The 19,113-nt window shown below is 46.3% G+C and overlaps 1 protein-coding gene and 1 long non-coding RNA gene across 8 annotated transcripts in view; one reads left to right on the forward strand and one right to left on the reverse strand.

Moving 5' to 3' along the window:
• Positions 1 to 2,165, reverse strand: part of LOC130284857 (uncharacterized) — an 82,543-nt gene extending 80,378 nt beyond the window's left edge. The window contains exon 1 of the long non-coding RNA XR_008847163.1: positions 2,029 to 2,165. This is a non-coding gene — a long non-coding RNA (uncharacterized LOC130284857). The remainder of the gene's footprint in view (positions 1 to 2,028) is intronic.
• KALRN (kalirin RhoGEF kinase) overlaps positions 1 to 19,113 on the forward strand; it is a 353,691-nt gene that overhangs the window by 186,942 nt on the left and 147,636 nt on the right. For all 7 annotated transcript variants that reach the window (XM_056535719.1, XM_056535720.1, XM_056535723.1 and 4 more), the window contains exons 8-12: positions 1,756 to 1,887; positions 2,080 to 2,310; positions 8,176 to 8,298; positions 12,916 to 13,107; positions 18,072 to 18,241. In XM_056535719.1, coding sequence (XP_056391694.1) covers positions 1,756 to 1,887; positions 2,080 to 2,310; positions 8,176 to 8,298; positions 12,916 to 13,107; positions 18,072 to 18,241 — 848 coding nt within the window. The remainder of the gene's footprint in view (positions 1 to 1,755; positions 1,888 to 2,079; positions 2,311 to 8,175; positions 8,299 to 12,915; positions 13,108 to 18,071; positions 18,242 to 19,113) is intronic.

Genomic DNA, 19,113 nt, shown 5'->3' on the forward strand with positions numbered 1-19,113 from the left:
GTGTCTGTGCAGTGTGGTGTCTGTGCAGTGTGGTGTCTGTGCAGTGTGGTGTCTGTGCAGTGCGGTGTCTGTGCGGTGTCTGTGCAGTGCGGTGTCTGTGCAGTGCGGTGTCTGTGCAGTGCGGTGTCTGTGCAGTGCGGTGTCTGTGCAGTGCGGTGTCTGTGCAGTGCGGTGTCTGTGCAGTGCGGTGTCTGTGCAGTGCGGTGTCTGTGCAGTGCGGTGTCTGTGCAGTGGGGGGCTCCTGTCTGTGCAGTGTGGTGTCTGTGCAGTGCGGGGCTCGTGTCTGTGCAGTGTGGTGTCTGTGTAGTGTGGTGTCTGTGCAGTGTGGTGTCTGTGCAGTGTGGTGTCTGTGCAGTGCGGGGCTCCTGTCTGTGCAGTGCGGGGCTCGTGTCTGTGCAGTGTGGTGTCTGTGCAGTGTGGTGTCTGTGCAGTGGGAGGCTCCTGTCTGTGCAGTGCGGGGCTCGTGTCTGTGCAGTGTGGTGTCTGTGCAGTGTGGTGTCTGTGCAGTGCGGGGCTCGTGCCTTTGCAGTGTGGTGTCTGTGTAGTGTGGTGTCTGTGCAGTGTGGTGTCTGTGCAGTGTGGTGTCTGTGCAGTGTGGTGTCTGTGCAGTGCGGGGCTCGTGTCTGTGCAGTGTGGTGTCTGTGCAGTGTGGTGTCTGTGCAGTGTGGTGTCTGTGCAGTGTGGTGTCTGTGTAGTGTGGTGTCTGTGTAGTGTGGTGTCTGTGTAGTGTGGTGTCTGTGCAGTGTGGTGTCTGTGCAGTGTGGTGTCTGTGCAGTGTGGTGTCTGTGCAGTGTGGTGTCTGTGCAGTGCAGGGCTCGTGTCTGTGCAGTGTGGTGTCTGTGCAGTGCGGGGCTCGTGTCTGTGCAGTGTGGTGTCTGTGCAGTGTGGTGTCTGTGCAGTGTGGTGTCTGTGTAGTGTGGTGTCTGTGCAGTGTGGTGTCTGTGCAGTGTGGTGTCTGTGCAGTGGTGTCTGTGCAGTGTGGGGCTCGTGTCTGTGCAGTGTGGTGTCTGTGCAGTGCGGGGCTCGTGTCTGTGCAGTGCTGGGCTCGTTTCTGTGCAGTGCAGGGATTGTTTCAGTCTTTACAGTGCGGGGCTCTTGTCTGTGCAGTGGGGGGCTCGTGTCTGTGCAGTGGGGGGCTCGTGTCTGTGCAGTGGGGGGCTCGCGTCAGTCTGGGCAGGGCCGGACTCGCGTCAGTCTGGGCAGGGCCGGGCTCGTGTCAGTCTGGGCAGGGCCGGGCTCGTGTCAGTCTGGGCAGGGCCGGGCTCGCGTCAGTCTGGTCAGGGCCGGGCTCGTGTCAGTCTGGTCAGGGCCGGGATCGTGTCAGTCTGGTCAGGGCCGGGCTCGTGTCAGTCTGGTCAGGGCCGGGCTCGCGTCAGTCTGGGCAGGGCCGGGCTCGCGTCAGTCTGGGCAGGGCCGGGCTCGTGTCAGTCTGGGCAGGGCCGGGCTCGCGTCAGTCTGGGCAGGGCCGGGCTCGTGTCAGTCTGGGCAGGGCCGGGCTCGTGTAAGTCTGGGCAGGGCCGGGCTCGTGTCAGTCTGGTCAGGGCCGGGCTCGTGTCAGTCTGGTCAGGGCCGGGCTCGTGTCAGTCTGGTCAGGGCCGGGCTCGTGTCAGTCTGGTCAGGGCCGGGCTCGTATAAGTCTGGTCAGGGCCGGGCTCGTGTCAGTCTGGTCAGGGCCGGGCTCGTATATCTGCAGTGAAGTGCTCACATTATTGGTGTCATTATGTTTTCCTCTGACCTGTTGATATTTTGTTGCAGTTCCTGTCCGGTGTGGACACGTGGTGTAAGCTGTGTAATGACGGGGGTCTCCCTTCTGAGATGCAGGGACTGGAGATCGCGATACATCATCACCAGACGCTGTACGAGGAGGTGACGCAGGCGTATACAGAGGTGAGGAGGACGCAGGGCCCCTGCTGTATGTGTGTGGCCCCTGGATATGTCTTACCCCCCATATACTGCAGGCAGATATATCCTATATGCCCCATGTGTGGGAATGACCTCCTCATGTCTCTGGGTAGAGTTCCCCTTTACCATCATTGCTTTCTCCATCCTTCCCCTGATTTTTTTCGCCTCCCTCCCCAGGTCAGTCAGGACGGGAAGGCTTTGCTGGATGTCTTGCAGCGTCCCCTCAGCCCGGGGAACTCCGAATCTCTCACGGCCACTGCCAACTACTCCAAGGCCGTGCACCAGGTTCTGGACGTTGTCCACGAGGTTCTGCACCACCAGCGGCGTTTAGAAAGTATATGGCAGCACCGCAAAGTGCGTCTACACCAGCGGCTCCAGCTCTGCGTCTTTCAGCAGGACGTGCAACAGGTGAAGAGTCGACCAACAGTACAGACAGTGGGGGGGGCATCCTATCCTGTTACTTCTCACTGCTGAGTGTTTGTTACAGTTGTATCCAGTGTTAAACAGCCTGTAGTAAAGAATGATACGTTTTTATGATACATTGTAACATGACATCCCCCTTAGAGTGCATTCACACGTGCAGATTTTGCCACCCATTGTAGTCCATGGAAAATAGGCATCAAAATATGCACCACAACACAGTAGGGTGCCTCCAGCTGTTGCAAATCTACAACTCCCAGCATGCCCGGACAGCCGTTGGCTGTCTGGGCATGCTGGGAGTTGTAGTTTTGCAACAGCAGGAAATTCTAAGGTTTGGAAGCATAGGTGCAAGGCAGTGTTTTCCAACCAGTGTGCCTCCAGCTGTTGCAAATCTACAACTCCCAGCATGCCCGGACAGCCGTTGGTCGTCTGGGCATGCTGGGAGTTGTAGTTTTGCGACAGCACGAAATTATAAGGTTAGGAAGAAAACGTGCAAGGCAGTCTTTTCCAACCAGGGTGCCTCCAGCTATTGCAAAACTACAGCCGTTGGCTGTCCAGGCATGCTGGGAGTTGTAGTTTTGGCAACATCTGGAGGTCCACGCTTTGGAGACTTAGGCCTTATATTAATTTATTCACTATTTAAGTTAAATTGAAAATCCACAATATATATATTGCATTATATATTGCAATATGTATTGCAAAACTACATATCCCAGCCTTTGGCTGTCCGGGCTTGCTGGGAGTTGTAGTTTTGCAACATCTGGAGGTCTACACTTCTTGGCCTTTGACATTGCTTTATTTACTATTCATGGTAAATGGCAAAAATCACAATATATTAATCTTCTTCATTCAGGACGCCCCCTGGTGGCCACATATACATACTGCTGTCCAGGCATGCTGGGAGTTGTAGTTTTGCAACAGCTGGAGGCACCCAGGTTGGGAAACACTGCCCCAGATTTATCAAAGATTCACTAATAATCACTCACATACTTGAAAAGTTTCCTATTGACTTAAATTACAAAAAGAAAAAATGGATTGCATTGTTTTTTTTGTTTTCCTTTTTTTTCCTTTTGTTTTTTGCTGTAAACAATAGCGCAGTTTTTGTATAAATCAACGGTAGCGGCGAAATAGAGACAAAACGGAATGTGAACCCAGCCTTACTTGGGCAGATAAATGGGAAAAAATTAGGGCCACCTCTCATCTGTGCACCGCAGAGACAAGCGGCTCAGGATGTTAAGTGTTGTCGCTGCCGCAGTTCACGTTGTTGTCTCTGATCCTCGCTGTTGTCGCAGTTACACGTGAGCTCAGAAGGGGGAGTCGCACATGTGTTAGGGGCAGATAGTGTGTCGGGAGCTGGGGGTCTCACACACACAATGAAGGAGCAGCCCCCAGAGGGGCACCATTTTACACGGCTTTGTCTTATCGGCCCCGAGCTCGTGTTTTACTGCAGCAGCTGATAATGGGCCGAAAGGGAGGAAACGTGGTTATCAGCGGCCGGGTCAGTAATTAGCATAGATGGGCGGAGTCAGGTATCAGTATAAACTAAGAGCCGCAGCCATGTTATTGTTCTCTGTTATCAGCCACGTCAGGCGGAGAGGTGACAGTAGGACAGGTGAATATAATCTATTGTTCTCTGTTATCAGCCATGTCAGGAGGGGAGAGGTGACTGTAGGACAGGTGAATACAATCTATTGTTCTCTGTTATCAGCCACGTCAGGCGGAGAGAGGTGACTGTAGGACAGGTGAATATAATCTATTGTTCTCTGTTATCAGCCATGTCAGGAGGGGAGAGGTGACTGTAGGACAGGTGAATACAATCTATTGTTCTCTGTTATCAGCCATGTCAGGAGGGGAGAGGTGACTGTAGGACAGGTGAATATATCTATTGTTCTCTGTTATCAGCCATGTCAGGAGGGGAGAGGTGACTGTAGGACAGGTGAATACAATCTATTGTTCTCTGTTATCAGCCATGTCAGGAGGGGAGAGGTGACTGTAGGACAGGTGAATACAATCTATTGTTCTCTGTTATCAGCCATGTCAGGAGAGGAGAGGTGACTGTAGGACAGGTGAATATAATCTATTGTTCTCTGTTATCAGCCATGTCAGGAGGGGAGAGGTGACTGTAGGACAGGTGAATACAATCTATTGTTCTCTGTTATCAGCCATGTCAGGAGGGGAGAGGTGACTGTAGGACAGGTGAATACAATCTATTGTTCTCTGTTATCAGCCATGTCAGGAGGGGAGAGGTGACTGTAGGACAGGTGAATACAATCTATTGTTCTCTGTTATCAGCCATGTCAGGAGAGGAGAGGTGACTGTAGGACAGGTGAATTTAATCTATTGTTCTCTGTTATCAGCCATGTCAGGAGACGAGAGGTGACTGTAGGACAGGTGAATATAATATATTGTTCTCTGTTATCAACCATGTTAGGAGGGGAGAGGTGACTGTAGGACAGGTGAATATATCTATTGTTCTCTGTTATCAGCCATGTCAGGAGGAGAGAGGTGACTGTAGGACAGGTGAATATATCTATTGTTCTCTGTTATCAGCCATGTCAGGAGGGGAGAGGTGACTGTAGGACAGGTGAATATATCTATTGTTCTCTGTTATCAGCCATGTCAGGAGGGGAGAGGTGACTGTAGGACAGGTGAATTTAATCTATTGTTCTCTGTTATCAGCCATGTCAGGAGACGAGAGGTGACTGTAGGACAGGTGAATATAATATATTGTTCTCTGTTATCAACCATGTTAGGAGGGGAGAGGTGACTGTAGGACAGGTGAATATATCTATTGTTCTCTGTTATCAGCCATGTCAGGAGGAGAGAGGTGACTGTAGGACAGGTGAATATATCTATTGTTCTTTGTTATCAGCCATGTCAGGAGGGGAGAGGTGACTGTAGGACAGGTGAATACAATCTATTGTTCTCTGTTATCAGCCATGTCAGGAGGGGAGAGGTGACTGTAGGACAGGTGAATACAATCTATTGTTCTCTGTTATCAGCCATGTCAGGAGGGGAGAGGTGACTGTAGGACAGGTGAATACAATCTATTGTTCTGTTATCAGCCATGTCAGGAGGGGAAAGGGGACCGTAGGACAGGTGAATACAATCTATTGTTCTCTGTTATCAGCCATCTCAGGAGGGGGGAGGTGACTGTAGGACAGGTGAATACAATCTATTGTTCTGTTATCAGCCATGTCAGGAGAGGAGAGGTGACTGTAGGACAGGTGAATACAATCTATTGTTCTGTTATCAGCCATGTCAGGAGAGGAGAGGTGACTGTAGGACAGGTAAATATAATATATTGTTCTCTCTTATCAGCCATGTCAGAAGGGGAGAGGTGACTGTAGGACAGGTGAATATATCTATTGTTCTTTGTTATCAGCCATGTCAGGAAGGGAGAGGTGACTGTAGGACAGGTGAATACAATCTATTGTTCTCTGTTATCAGCCATGTCAGGAGGGGAGAGGTGACTGTAGGACAGGTGAATACAATCTATTGTTCTGTTATCAGCCATGTCAGGAGGGGAAAGGGGACTGTAGGACAGGTGAATACAATCTATTGTTCTCTGTTATCAGCCATCTCAGGAGGGGAGAGGTGACTGTAGGACAGGTGAATACAATCTATTGTTCTGTTATCAGCCATGTCAGGAGAGGAGAGGTGACTGTAGGACAGGTGAATACAATCTATTGTTCTGTTATCAGCCATGTCAGGAGAGGAGAGGTGACTGTAGGACAGGTAAATATAATATATTGTTCTCTCTTATCAGCCATGTCAGAAGGGGAGAGGTGACTGTAGGACAGGTGAATATATCTATTGTTCTTTGTTATCAGCCATGTCAGGAAGGGAGAGGTGACTGTAGGACAGGTGAATATATCTATTGTTCTCTGTTATCAGCCATGTCAGGAGGGGAGAGGTGACTGTAGGACAGGTGACTACAAACTATTGTTCTTTGTTATCAGCCATGTCAGGAGGGGAGAGGTGACTGTAGGACAGGTGAATACAATCTATTGTTCTCTGTTATCAGCCATGTCAGGAGGGTAGAGGTGACTGTAGGACAGGTAAATATATCTATTGTTCTCTGTTATCAGCCATGTCAGGAGGGGAGAGGTGACTGTAGGACAGGTGAATACAATCTATTGTTCTCTGTTATCAGCCATATGAGGAGGGGAGAGGTGACTGTAGGACAGGTGAATATATCTATTGTTCTCTGCTATCAGCCATGTCAGGAGGGGAGAGGTGACTGTAGGACAGGTGAATATATCTATTGTTCTCTGTTATCAGCCATGTCAGGAGGGGAAAGGTGACTGTAGGACAGGTGAATACAATCTATTGTTCTCTGTTATCAGCCATGTTAGGAGGGGAGAGGTGACTGTAGGACAGGTAAATATGATCTATTGCTACCTGTTATCATCCAGTTACAGAAACATCCCTGCCCCCATGATAACTCACCGGCTGCTTCTCTCATAAAATGCTGCTACACTGTTATACTCCAGTCATCAATCGTTCCTGCCAAGGATTTGGCAGATCACGCTGGGACTTGTAGTTCTCTACAGCTGATCTACTGTAATGTTTATCAGCCAGACTACATCCAATGTTAATATTGATAACCCAGAGGGAGCATAGTATATACCGGCTCTTCACAGCCTACATCCATCACTCTGTTCCTGGCAGGAGCGCTGCGGCCGGGGGAGGGGGATCAATACTTTTTGGCCGAGTGACAAACGCAGCAAAAGGTTAAAAAAAAAAAAAAAGTGTTTTTTCGCACAGCACAAAATTAATCAAAATCAATGTCAACGTCTGACAGAGGCCGTGAATTACATAACAATAGACACAAGGGATGTTATTTATGTTCCATCAAGAAGCAAATCGAACCGATACAGCGTTCAGAGACAGAATCAGGTGACGCTTACGAGATGTAATGACGGCCGTCATGTGACGCGTCCCGCAGCCGATGATGTCATTAGTCACAGACCAGCCAAAAACAGTCAGAACAACTGCTATAAAATACCAATATTTTATTAAATTGCAAACAATAAAAATACCACAATGATGTTTCAAAACTACAACTCCCAGCATGCCCGGACAGCCAAAGGCTGTCCGGGCATTCTGGGAGTTGTAGTTTTGCAACAGCTGGAGGAACACTGTTTAGGAAACACTGGGGTAAGCTGTAGATTAGCGCTCTTTGGCTGTTGCAAGACTACAACTCTCAGCATGCCCCAACAGCGTTGTCGTGTGCCACAGGTTGTGCACAATGTTCTATGCCAGTTGTGGTTTTACAACAGCTGGAGGCACCCAGGTTGGGAAACACTGCATTGAGACAACACTATATTATGTCGGTAGATTTGTGGTGGTGAAGTAACTTCACTGCATTCACACTGCGGTTGGAGTGTACAGCTGCCGGATCCGGCTGGGGGAGGGGAAAACCGTGCACTCCCGTACCCCAGCCGAACTGGCGCCGAACTCCATTGACTTTAATGAGCCGACCGGAGTCAAACAGTGATTCTGGACGGTTCATTTCTGACTTGTATCCAGCTTTGTGACCGGATTTAAAACCGTAGTTTACTGCGGTTTTATGTCCGGTCACAACACCGGATACGGACCAGAAATGAGCTGACCGGGGTCACTATTTGACTCCGGTCGGCTCATTAAAGTCAATGGAGTTCAGCGCCGGTTCGGCTGGGGTGCGGGAGCGCACGGTTTCCCCTCGCCCAGCTGGATCCGGCAGCTGTACACTCCAACCGCAGTGTGAATGCAGCCTAACCCTGGAGGACGGGTGGTTGTCCATCCTGTTACATTGTATCACGTTTTGTGTCGCCCATGGTGACCGCGCTCTGTTTCTTTACCCTTCAGGTCCTGGACTGGATCGAGAATCACGGAGAAGCGTTCCTCAGTAAACACACTGGAGTGGGCAAATCCCTGCATCGGGCACGGGCGCTGCAGAAGAGGCACGATGACTTTGAGGAAGTCGCACAGGTAATATATAGCTTTATTATCACAGTGTAATGTACAGTGGGGATCAAAAGTTTGGGCACCCTGCAGAATTTATAGAATGCACTGTCCCCTTTGCAAAGCTGAGACCTGACAGTGTCATGGATTGTTCTCAATCATCATCTGGGAAGACCAAGTGATGTCAATCTCAAAGGTTTTAAATGCCCAGACTCATCTGACCTTGCCCCAACAATCAGCACCATGGGTTCTTCTAAGCAGTTGTCTAGAAATCTGAAACTGAAAATAGTTGATGCTCACAAATATGGAGAAGGATATAAGAAGATAGAAAAACGTTTTCAGATGTCAATATCCTCTGTTCGGAATGTAATTAAGAAATTGCAGTCATCACGAACAGTGGAAGTTAAAGCAAGATCTAGAAGACCAAGAAAAATATCAGACAGAACAGCTCGCAGGATTGTGAGAAAATCAATTCAAAACCCACGTTTGACTGCACAATCCCTCCAGAAAGATCTGGCAGACACTGGAGTTGTGGTACACTATTCCACTATACAGAGATACTTGTACAAATATGGCCTTCATGGAAGAGTCATCAGAAGAAAACCTCTTCTACGTCCTCACCACAAAAATCAGCGTTTGAACTTTGCAAATGAACATATAGACAAGCCTGATGCATTTTGGAAACAAGTTCTGTGGACCGATGAGGTTAAAATTGAACTTTTTGGTAGGAATGAGCAAAGGTACGTTTGGAGAAGAAGGGGAACAGAATTTAATGAAAAGAACCTCTGTCCAACTGTTAAGCATGGGGGTGGATCAATCATGCTTTGGGGTTGTATTGCAGCCAGTGGCACAGGAAACATCTCACGAGTAGAAGGAAAAATGGATTCAATAAAATTTCAGCAAATTTTGGATGCTAACTTGATGCCATCTGTGAAAAAGCTGAAGTTAAAGAGAGGATGGCTTCTACAAATGGATAATGATCCTAAACACACCTCGAAATCCACGGGGGATTACATCAAGAGGCGTATACTGAAGGTTTTGCCGTGGCCTTCACAATCTCCTGACCTCAACATAATTGAAAATCTATGGATAGACCTTAAAAGAGCAGTGCGTGACAGACAGCCCAGAGATCTCAAAGAACTGGAAGACTTTTGTAAGGAAGAATGGGAAAAGATACCTCAAACAAGAAGTGAAAGACTCTCGGCTGGTTTTCTGTTATTTTGAAAGTGTAAATGATGGAAATAAAATGTAACTTTTGTTGACATATTATAAGAATGTCTAATCTGTAATTTGATGCCTTTTGGAGATTTCTCCATCTTTCCTTGGCTTCTTTATGCACATTAATACAAATTTTTACCTGGGGTGCCCAAACTTTTGATCCCCACTGTACATCCCCCCATCACATTGTATCACAGTGTAATGTACAGCTCCCCACGACGATGATGATGATGATGATGATGATTGTGTATGGATGTCGGGGGCAGTAGGTGCTGGTATTCCTGATTCAGTTCCTTCTTTCTGAATGGCTGTATTAACCATAATCACAGAGTGTGGAAAAGCAGCGTTACGGATGTGCAGTGGGCGGTGAAATCATCATCCTGCTGAGCAACAAACAAGAAATGAGAAAGAAATGAGATTAACCCTTCAATGGAGATGCAACTCACTCACAGCCTGTACATGCAGCAAAGGAATCTGAAAATCTAGATACCAGATGAAACAATCTGCTTCATGTCGCCATCATCATCATCATCACTATTGTCATCGTCACCATCATTATCCTCATCACAGTCATTATCATCATCACCATCATCATCATCACTATTGTCATCGTCACCATCATTATCCTCATCACTGTCATCATCATCATCATCACTATTGTCATTGTCACCGTCATTGTCATAATCCTCATCACTGTCATTATCATCATCCCTACTATCATCACTTCATCACCATCATCACTATTGTCATCATCACCATCATTATCCTCATCACCGTCATTATCATCATCCCTACTATCATCATCACGTCATCATCATCATCACTATTGTCATTGTCACTGTCATTATCCTCATCACCGTCATTATCATCATCATCACCATCATCATCATCACTATTGTCATCGTCACCATCATTATCCTCATCACCGTCATTGTCATCATCACCATCACTATTGTCATCATCATTATCCTCATCACCATCATCACTATCTTCATCATTACCGTCATTATCGTCATCCCTACTATCATCATCATCATCCCTACTATCATCATCATCATCCCTACTATCATCATCATTATCCTCATCACCACCATCATCACTGTTGTCATCATCATCTTCAGAATCATCACTATCCTCATCATCATCATCGTCACCACCACCATTATCCTCATCACCATCATCTTCATTATCTTTATTGTCATCATCACATTATCATCATCTCATCATCACTATTGTCGTCATTATCATCATCATCTTTGTCATCACTATCATTGTCATCATCGCTATTGTCATCATCTTCATATTCATCACTTTCATCATCACCATAATCATCTTCATTATTATCACTATTGTCTTAATCGTCATCATCACTATTGTCATCATCTGTATAATCATCACTATCATCATCTTCATAATTATCACTATTGTCTTAATCGTCATCATCACTATTGTCATCACTATCATCACCATTGTCAATATCTTCATTATCATCATCTTCATCATTATCATCATCTCCATTAACATAATCATCATCATTACCTTTATCACTGTCATTGTCATCATCACCACCACCATAACCATCATAATCATCACCACTTTCATCATTGTCATCATCATCACCACCATAACCATAATTATCATCATCCTTAGCTGATGATGTATAGGAGGAATAGAATGCTCATATTCAGCCCAAACTTATTTGACACTTTGTATCAAGCAGAGAAATGTCTAGATTGGACACAATTGTTTCAAACCCTTATCTGTAATTACAAGGTTCTATTAGGCTGGGTTCACACTACGATTTTCAAATACGGTAACCTTATACGGTTTTCCGCATAAAACGTATACGACCGTATCCGAAACCGTATGCATAGAGAATGCATTGTAAACCGTATTCCAAATGTTGTGTACGGTTGCATCCGTTTTGCCTCGGATACGGTTTTGCCTATTTTTCAACCGTAGGCAAAAACGCTGTCGACCACGTTTTTGCCTCCGGTTGGAAAACCGTATGCGAACCGTATGCGGTTCTTTTAACATTGTTGTCTATGAGAACCGTGCACAGAATTTCAGAATACGGTTGCACGCGGCTTTTCTGATCCGTTTTTGGAGTTGACACATGCGCAGATTGGAATTTCAATAGAACAATAGTAACTTTATTAAATTGCTGGAAAACTAATTCCAACAAAATAGCAAAACCGTTGGCAAAAACTGATGCAAACGGATAGAACCGTACGGGGAAAAACCGTATACGTTTTAATTTGGAGTCATACGGTTGTATACGGTTGCATACGGTTTTTGCCATACGTTTTTTAGCGGAAAACCGTATACGGTAAACGTATTTGAAAAACGTGGTGTGAACTCAGCCTTACTCTGGATGTAATCAATAAGGTTTCCATTCACTGTCAGCAATCAGAAATGAAAACCCGCCTTATCTATAGTGAAGCATTTTTATTCACATTAAAAGTGCGCTGCGGTAGGTCAGGACGAGGCGCCCTGTACAGTCTGAGGGATACTGAGCCATGATCAGGCGTAAGCGAACAATTTACCGCCATACGCGCTCTGTGGTCATGATGAGTCTCTGCTGCTGCATTTTCCATGTAGCTTCTACCGCGAGCAGCAGCGTGTCTTGTGGGCGGATGTAGTAACCATGGCAACTGTTCCTAGCAACTAAGTGCCATGTGCCGACTATTGTCGCCCCCTCATCCTATGGCCCCCCCCCTTCACGTGCCGCCAGAGTCTAATTTTAGGTGTTCGGTAGTTGCACTCCTGGTCGTACGTGCGGCAGGAACGTTGCGGAACCTCCTGTCCTGTACGGCCGATTCACACCGGAACCTGCGTGTATCCGTTACATTGTATCAGTAAATTATTTATCTGCTTTATGGCTGCTCCATAGCATTCATCCTTTATATAAGCGGTCTCCAAAGTGTGAGCCTTCAGCTGTTGCAAAACTACAACTCCCAGCATGCCCGGACAGCCGTTGGCTGTCCGGGCATGCTGGGAGTTGTAGTTTTGCGACAGCAGTAAATTCTAACTTTTGGAAAAATCGGCGCAAGGCAGTGTTCCCCAACCAGTGTGCCTGCAGCTGTTGCAAAACTACAGCCGTTTCCTGTCTGGACATGCTGGGAGTTGTAGTTTTGGCAACATCTGAAGATTCACACTTTGGAGACCTAGGCCTTATATTGATTTATTCACTATTTATGTTAAATTAAAAATGTACAATATATATTGCAAAACTACATTTCCCAGCATGGCATTTCCCTATTCATGGTAAATTGCCAAATCACAATATATTAATTTTCTTCACTCACGACGCCCTCTGGTGGCCAAATATACATAAACCCCCTATCTTGCTAAAATTTCACGTATATAAGTTTTTAGTTTTTTTTTTGGAATACATAAATATATTTTTCGTGATGTCTTTGGCAGAACACGTACACCAATGCCGATAAGTTGCTGGAGGCGGCGGAGCAGCTGGCACAGACCGGCGAATGTGACCCGGAGGAGATCTACAAGGCGGCCCGGCACCTGGAGGTGCGGATCCAGGACTTTGTCCGCAGGGTGGAGCAGAGGAAGCTACTGCTGGACATGTCCGTCTCCTTTCACAGTCACACCAAGGAGGTAAGAGCCGCTCTTCACGCCTGAGCGTCGCTTCCCCCATCTAGACACAAATCATCTCCCGCAGCTGTCAGTGCATCAGAGACCCAGACACCGGCCGTCAGATACAGCGAGAGATGGAGGCTCCATACACTGACAGCCAGCGGAGGACACAGCAGACGTGACAGCTCCGCACACCGCAGCCTCCGATCAGACACCGCAGGGACCGACAGATGCCAGATTATCTCTACTATGCAGAATAAGTAATGTAACGTATGTACACAGTGACCTCACCAGCAGAATAGTGAGTACAGCTCTGGAGTATAATACAGGATATAACTCAGGATCAGTACAGGATAAGTAATGTAACGTATGTACACAGTGACCTCACCAGCAGAATAGTGAGTACAGCTCTGGAGTATAATACAGGATATAACTCAGGATCAGTACAGGATAAGTAATGTAATGTATGTACACAGTGATCTCACCAGCAGAATAGTGAGTACAGCTCTGGAGTATAATACAGGATATAACTCAGGATCAGTATAGGATCAGTAATGTAATGTATGTACACAGTGACCTCACCAGCAGAATAGTGAGTACAGCTCTGGAGTATAATACAGGATATAACTCAGGATCAGTACAGGATAAGTAATGTAATGTATATACACAGTGACCTCACCAGCAGAATAGTGAGTGCAGCTCTGGAGTATAATACAGGATATAACTCAGGATCAGTACAGGATAAGTAATATAATGTATGTACACAGTGACCTCACCAGCAGAATAGTGAGTACAGCTCTGGAGTATAATACAGGATATAACTCAGGATCAGTACAGGATAAGTAATGTAATGTATGTACACAGTGACCTCACCAGCAGAATAGTGAGTACAGCTCTGGAGTATAATACAGGATATAACTCAGGATCAGTACAGGATAAGTAATGTAATGTATGTACACAATGACCCCACCAGCAGAATAGTGAGTACAGCTCTGGGGTATAATACAGGATATAACTCAGGATCAGTACAGGATAAGTAATGTAATATATGTACACGGTGACCTCACCAGCAGAATAGTGAGTACAGCTCTGGGGTATAATACAGGATATAACTCAGGATCAGTACAGGATAAGTAATGTAATGTATGTACACAGTGATCTCACCAGCAGAATAGTGAGTGCAGCTCTGGAGTATAATACAGGATATAACTCAGGATCAGTACAGGATAAGTAATGTAATGTATGTACACAGTGATCTCACCAGCAGAATAGTGAGTGCAGCTCTGGAGTATAATACAGGATGTAACTCAGGATCAGTACAGGATAAGTAATGTAATGTATGTACACAGTGATCTCCCCAGCAGAATAGTGAGTACAGCTCTGGAGTATAATGCAGGATATAACTCAGGATCAGTACAGGATAAGTAATGTAATGTATGTACACAGTGATCTCACCAGCAGAATAGTGAGTACAGCTCTGGAGTATAATACAGGATATAACTCAGGATCAGTACAGGATAAGTAATGTAATGTATGTACACAGTGACCTCACCAGCAGAATAGTGAGTACAGCTCTGGGGTATAATACAGGATATAACTCAGGATCAGTACAGGATAAGTAATGTAATGTATGTACACAGTGACCTCACCAGCAGAATAGTGAGTACAGCTCTGGAGTATAATATAGGATATAACTCAGGATCAGTACAGCATAAGTAATGTAATGTATGTACACAGTGACCCCACCAGCAGAATAGTGAGTGCAGCTCTGGAGTATAATACAGGATATAACTCAGGATCAGTACAGGATAAGTAATGTAATGTATGTACACAGTGACCTCACCAGCAGAATAGTGAGTGCAGATCTGGAGTATAATACAGGATATAACTCAGGATCAGTACAGGATAAGTAATGTAATGTATGTATACAGTGACCTCACCAGCAGAATAGTGAGTGCAGCTCTGGCATATTTTAAACAGGATACGTAATGTATATACACAGTGATTACACTCTTTGAGGGAGATTTATCAAAACCTGTGTAGATACAGCAACCTCCAAATACTCCCAAGGGACTTCAAATATGCGCAGAAAGGATGAGGAGTTGTAGATGTAAAAGCGATATAATTTATTTGCAGAACAACGCGTTTCGACGCCAGGACGGGCGTCTTTCTCAAGTTGAACTTGAGAAAGATGCCCATCCTGGCGTCGAAACGCGTTGTTCTCTAAATAAATTATATCGCTTTTACATCTACAACTCCTCATCCTTTCTGCGCATATTTGAAGTCCCTTGGGAGTATTTGGAGGTTGCTGTATTCGCTACACCTATGTAGTGGCGGGACTGGCTGCATTTTGGAAACTCTCAACAGTGTTGTGCCTGGTATACTAGCACAACTTACCGGGTAAGCGCTTCCAGTAATCCACTGTGAATATCAACTTGCCCGGTTAATGCACTATGGAGCGCTTCTCTTTCTTTTGTATTTAAAACCTGTGCAGAGGAAAAGTTGCTGAGTTGCCCATAGCAACCAATCAGATCGCTTCTTTCATTTTGCAGAGGCCTTGTTAAAAGTGAAAGAAGCGATCTGATTGGTTGCTATGGGCAACTCAGCAACTTTTCCACTGGACAGGTTTTGACGAATCTCCCCTTTTATGTATATTATTTCTGTATATAAGCTGTAATATAGTCCTAGGTGATGAAGCGCGGTCCCTGAGCTCTGATCTGTATATAGAGGATCCTTCAGGTTTCAATCATTTCGTTGCGTCTTCCAGAGACTCTGAGATCGGGGACAGGATCTATGTCAGATATTAATATCGTCTGGCTCCTCTGTCATGTTGTTCCATTAATTCTTCTAATTTTACTGCCCAGACCCTATGAGATAATTAAGTCCTGTAATGAGGACATTGTCCCTTATGGACAGGAATGAGATTGTGATGAAGGGACAGAGGACGCTACAAGGTCACAAAAACCTGATTACAATGAGATAAGAGAGTAACATCAGGTAAATGGTGGGGGCAGGACATGTAGAGTTAAGACCCCCATGTAGAGATGTGATTCCCCCCCCATTAGTAGAGACGTGTTCCCCCAGTAGATACGTGACCCCAAGGTAGAGACAAGACCCCCGGTAGAGAACGGCTGAGACTCCTTTGATGCTCTTGTCTCTCTCAATCTTTTCTTTACTGTAGAAGTTGAATTGTAAAATGTCTTCTCCTCGCCGTCCCACCATACTGCTCTGTTCTCTAAGTGTATTGTTCTGGTGATCTCTGGACTGCAGTCACTTTTATTTTTCTTCCTATCTTGTTCCTCTTCTTTACTCTCTCTGTGTTGTCTTCTGTCTCATCCTTCCCCTCTTGGTTTTGTCTTCTGTCTCTTCCTTCTTCTCTGGATGGTGTCCTCTGTCTCTTTCTTCTCCTTTTGGTGGTGTCTTCTGTCTTTTCCTTCTTTTCTCTCTGATGTCTTCTGTCTCTCCTCTCGGTGATGTCTTCTGTCTCTCCTTCTCGGTGATGTCTTCTGTCTCTCCTCGGTGATGTCTTCTGTCTCTCCTTCTCGGTGATGTCTTCTGTCTCTCCTCTCGGTGGTGTCTTCTGTCTCTCCTCTCGGTGGTGTCTTCTGTCTCTCCTCTCGGTGATGTCTTCTGTCTCTCCTCTCGGTGGTGTCTTCTGTCTCTCCTCTCGGTGGTGTCTTCTGTCTCTCCTCTTGGGGCTGTCTTCTGTCTCTCTCTCTCTCTTCTTGGTGGTGTCTTCTGTCTCTTCTCTCGGTGATGTCTTCTGTCTCTCCTCTCGGTGGTGTCTTCTGTCTCTCCTCTCGGTGGTGTCTTCTGTCTCTCCTCTTGGGGCTGTCTTCTGTCTCTCTGTCTCTTCTTGGTGGTGTCTTCTGTCTCTTCTCTCGGTGGTGTCTTCTGTCTCTCGTCTCGTTGATGTCTTCTGTCTCTCCTCTCGGTGATGTCTTCTGTCTCTCTTCTCTTGGTGATGTCTTCTGTCTCTCCTCTCGGTGGTGTTTTCTATCTCTCTTCTCTCGTGGATGTCTTCCATCTCTCTTCTCTGGCTGGTCTCTTCTGTCTCTTCTCTCGGTGATTTCTTCTGTCTCTCTTCTCTGGCTGGTCTCTTCTGTATCTCCTTTCGGTGTTGTCTTCTGTCGCTCCTCTCGATGATGTATTTTATCTCTCTTCTCTGGCTGGTCTCTTCTTTCCCTCCTCTCGTTGATGTCTTCTGTCTCTCTTCTCTCTGTGATGTCTTCTGTCTCTCCTCTCGGTGGTCTCTTCTGTCTCTTCTCTCATTGATGTCTTCTTTCTCTTCTCTCGGTGATGTCTTCTGTCTCTCTTCTCTGGCTGGTCTCTTCTGTCTCTTCTCTGGCTGGTCTCTTCTGTCTCTTCTCTCGGCGATGTCTTCTGTCTCTTCTCTCGGTGATGTCTTTTATCTCTCTTCTCTGGCTGGTCTCTTCTGTCTCTCCTCTTGGTGATGTCTTCTGTCTCTTCTCTCATTGATGTCTTCTGTCTCTCTTCTCTCGGTGATGTCTTCTGTCTCTCTTCTCTGGCTGGTCTCTTCTGTCTGTTGTCTCGGTGATGTCTTCTGTCTCTCCTCTCTGTGATGTCTTCTGTCTCTCTTCTCTGGCTGGTCTATTCTGTCTCTCCTCTCGGTGTTGTCTTCTGTCTCTCCTCTCGGTGTTGTCTTCTGTCTCTCCTCTCGGTATTGTCTTCTGTCGCTCCTCTCGGTGTTGACTTCTGTCTCTCCTCTCGGTGTTGTCTTCTGTCTCTCCGCTCAGTGATGTCTTCTGTCTCTCTTCTCTGGCTGGTCTCTTCTGTCTCTCTTTTCTGGCTGGTCTCTTCTGTCTCTCCTCTCGGTGATGTCTTTTATCTCTCTACTCTGGCCGGTCTCTTCTGTCTCTCTTCTCTCGGTGATGTCTTCTGTCTCTCTTCTCTGGCCGGTCTCTTCTCTCGGTGATGTCTCATGCCTTCCATTCTTCTTGACGTCTTTCCTTCCTCCTCCTCAGCTCTGGACGTGGATGGAGGACCTTCAGAAGGAGTTGTTGGAGGACGTGTGCGCGGACTCTGTAGACTCCGTCCAGGAACTCATCAAACAGTTTCAGCAGCAGCAAACAGCCACACTGGATGGGACCCTCAATGTCATAAAGGAAGGAGAGGATCTCATCCAACAACTCAGGTGAGCGCCGGAGATGGCGGAGGGGGCGGTGTACATGGAGGCTGTGTGAGCGGGAAGAAGGGTCCAAGTTGTGTAGGATGAGACATGTTGGCAGAGCTGAGTTGTGTATGATGAGGCTCATGGTGCAGAGCTGAGTTGTGTTGTGTATGATGAGGCTCATGGTGCAGAGCTGAGTTGTGTTGTGTATGATGAGGCTCATGGTGCAGAGCTGAGTTGTGTTGTGTATGATGAGGTTCATGGTGCAGAGCTGAGTTGTGTTGTGTATGATGAGGCTCATGGTGCAGAGCTGTGTTTTGTTGTATCTGCTGAGACTTGTGCAGAGCTGAGGTGTATGATGAGACTCATGGTACAGAGATGTGTTGTGTATGATGAGACGTATGGTTCAGAGTCGTGTTGTGTATGCTGAGACTTGTGCAGAGCTGAGTTGTGTATGATGAGACTCGTGGTTCAGAGTTGTGTTGTGTATGATGAGACTCATGGTACAGAGCTGAGTTGTGTTGTGTATGATGAGACTCATTGTGTATGATGAGACTCGTAGAGTAGAGCTGAGTTGTGTTGTGTATGATGAGACTCATTGTATATGATGAGACTTCTTGTGCTGAGTTGTGTTGTGTATGATGAGGCTCATGGTGCAGAGCTGCGTTGTGTTGTGTATGATGAGACTCATTGTGTATGATGAGACTCGTAGTGCAGAGCTGAGTTGTGTTGTGTATGATGAGGCTCATGGTGTAGAGCTGTGTTGTGTATGATGAGACTCGTAGTGCAGAGCTGAGTTATGTTGTGTATGATGAGACTCGTAGTGCAGAGCTGAGTTGTGTTGTGTATGATGGTGCAGAGCTGAGTTGTGTTGTGTATGATGAGACTCGTAGTGC

The sequence above is a fragment of the Hyla sarda genome, chromosome 8, assembly GCF_029499605.1.
Source record: "Hyla sarda isolate aHylSar1 chromosome 8, aHylSar1.hap1, whole genome shotgun sequence".
Classification (NCBI taxonomy): Eukaryota; Metazoa; Chordata; class Amphibia; order Anura; family Hylidae; genus Hyla; species Hyla sarda.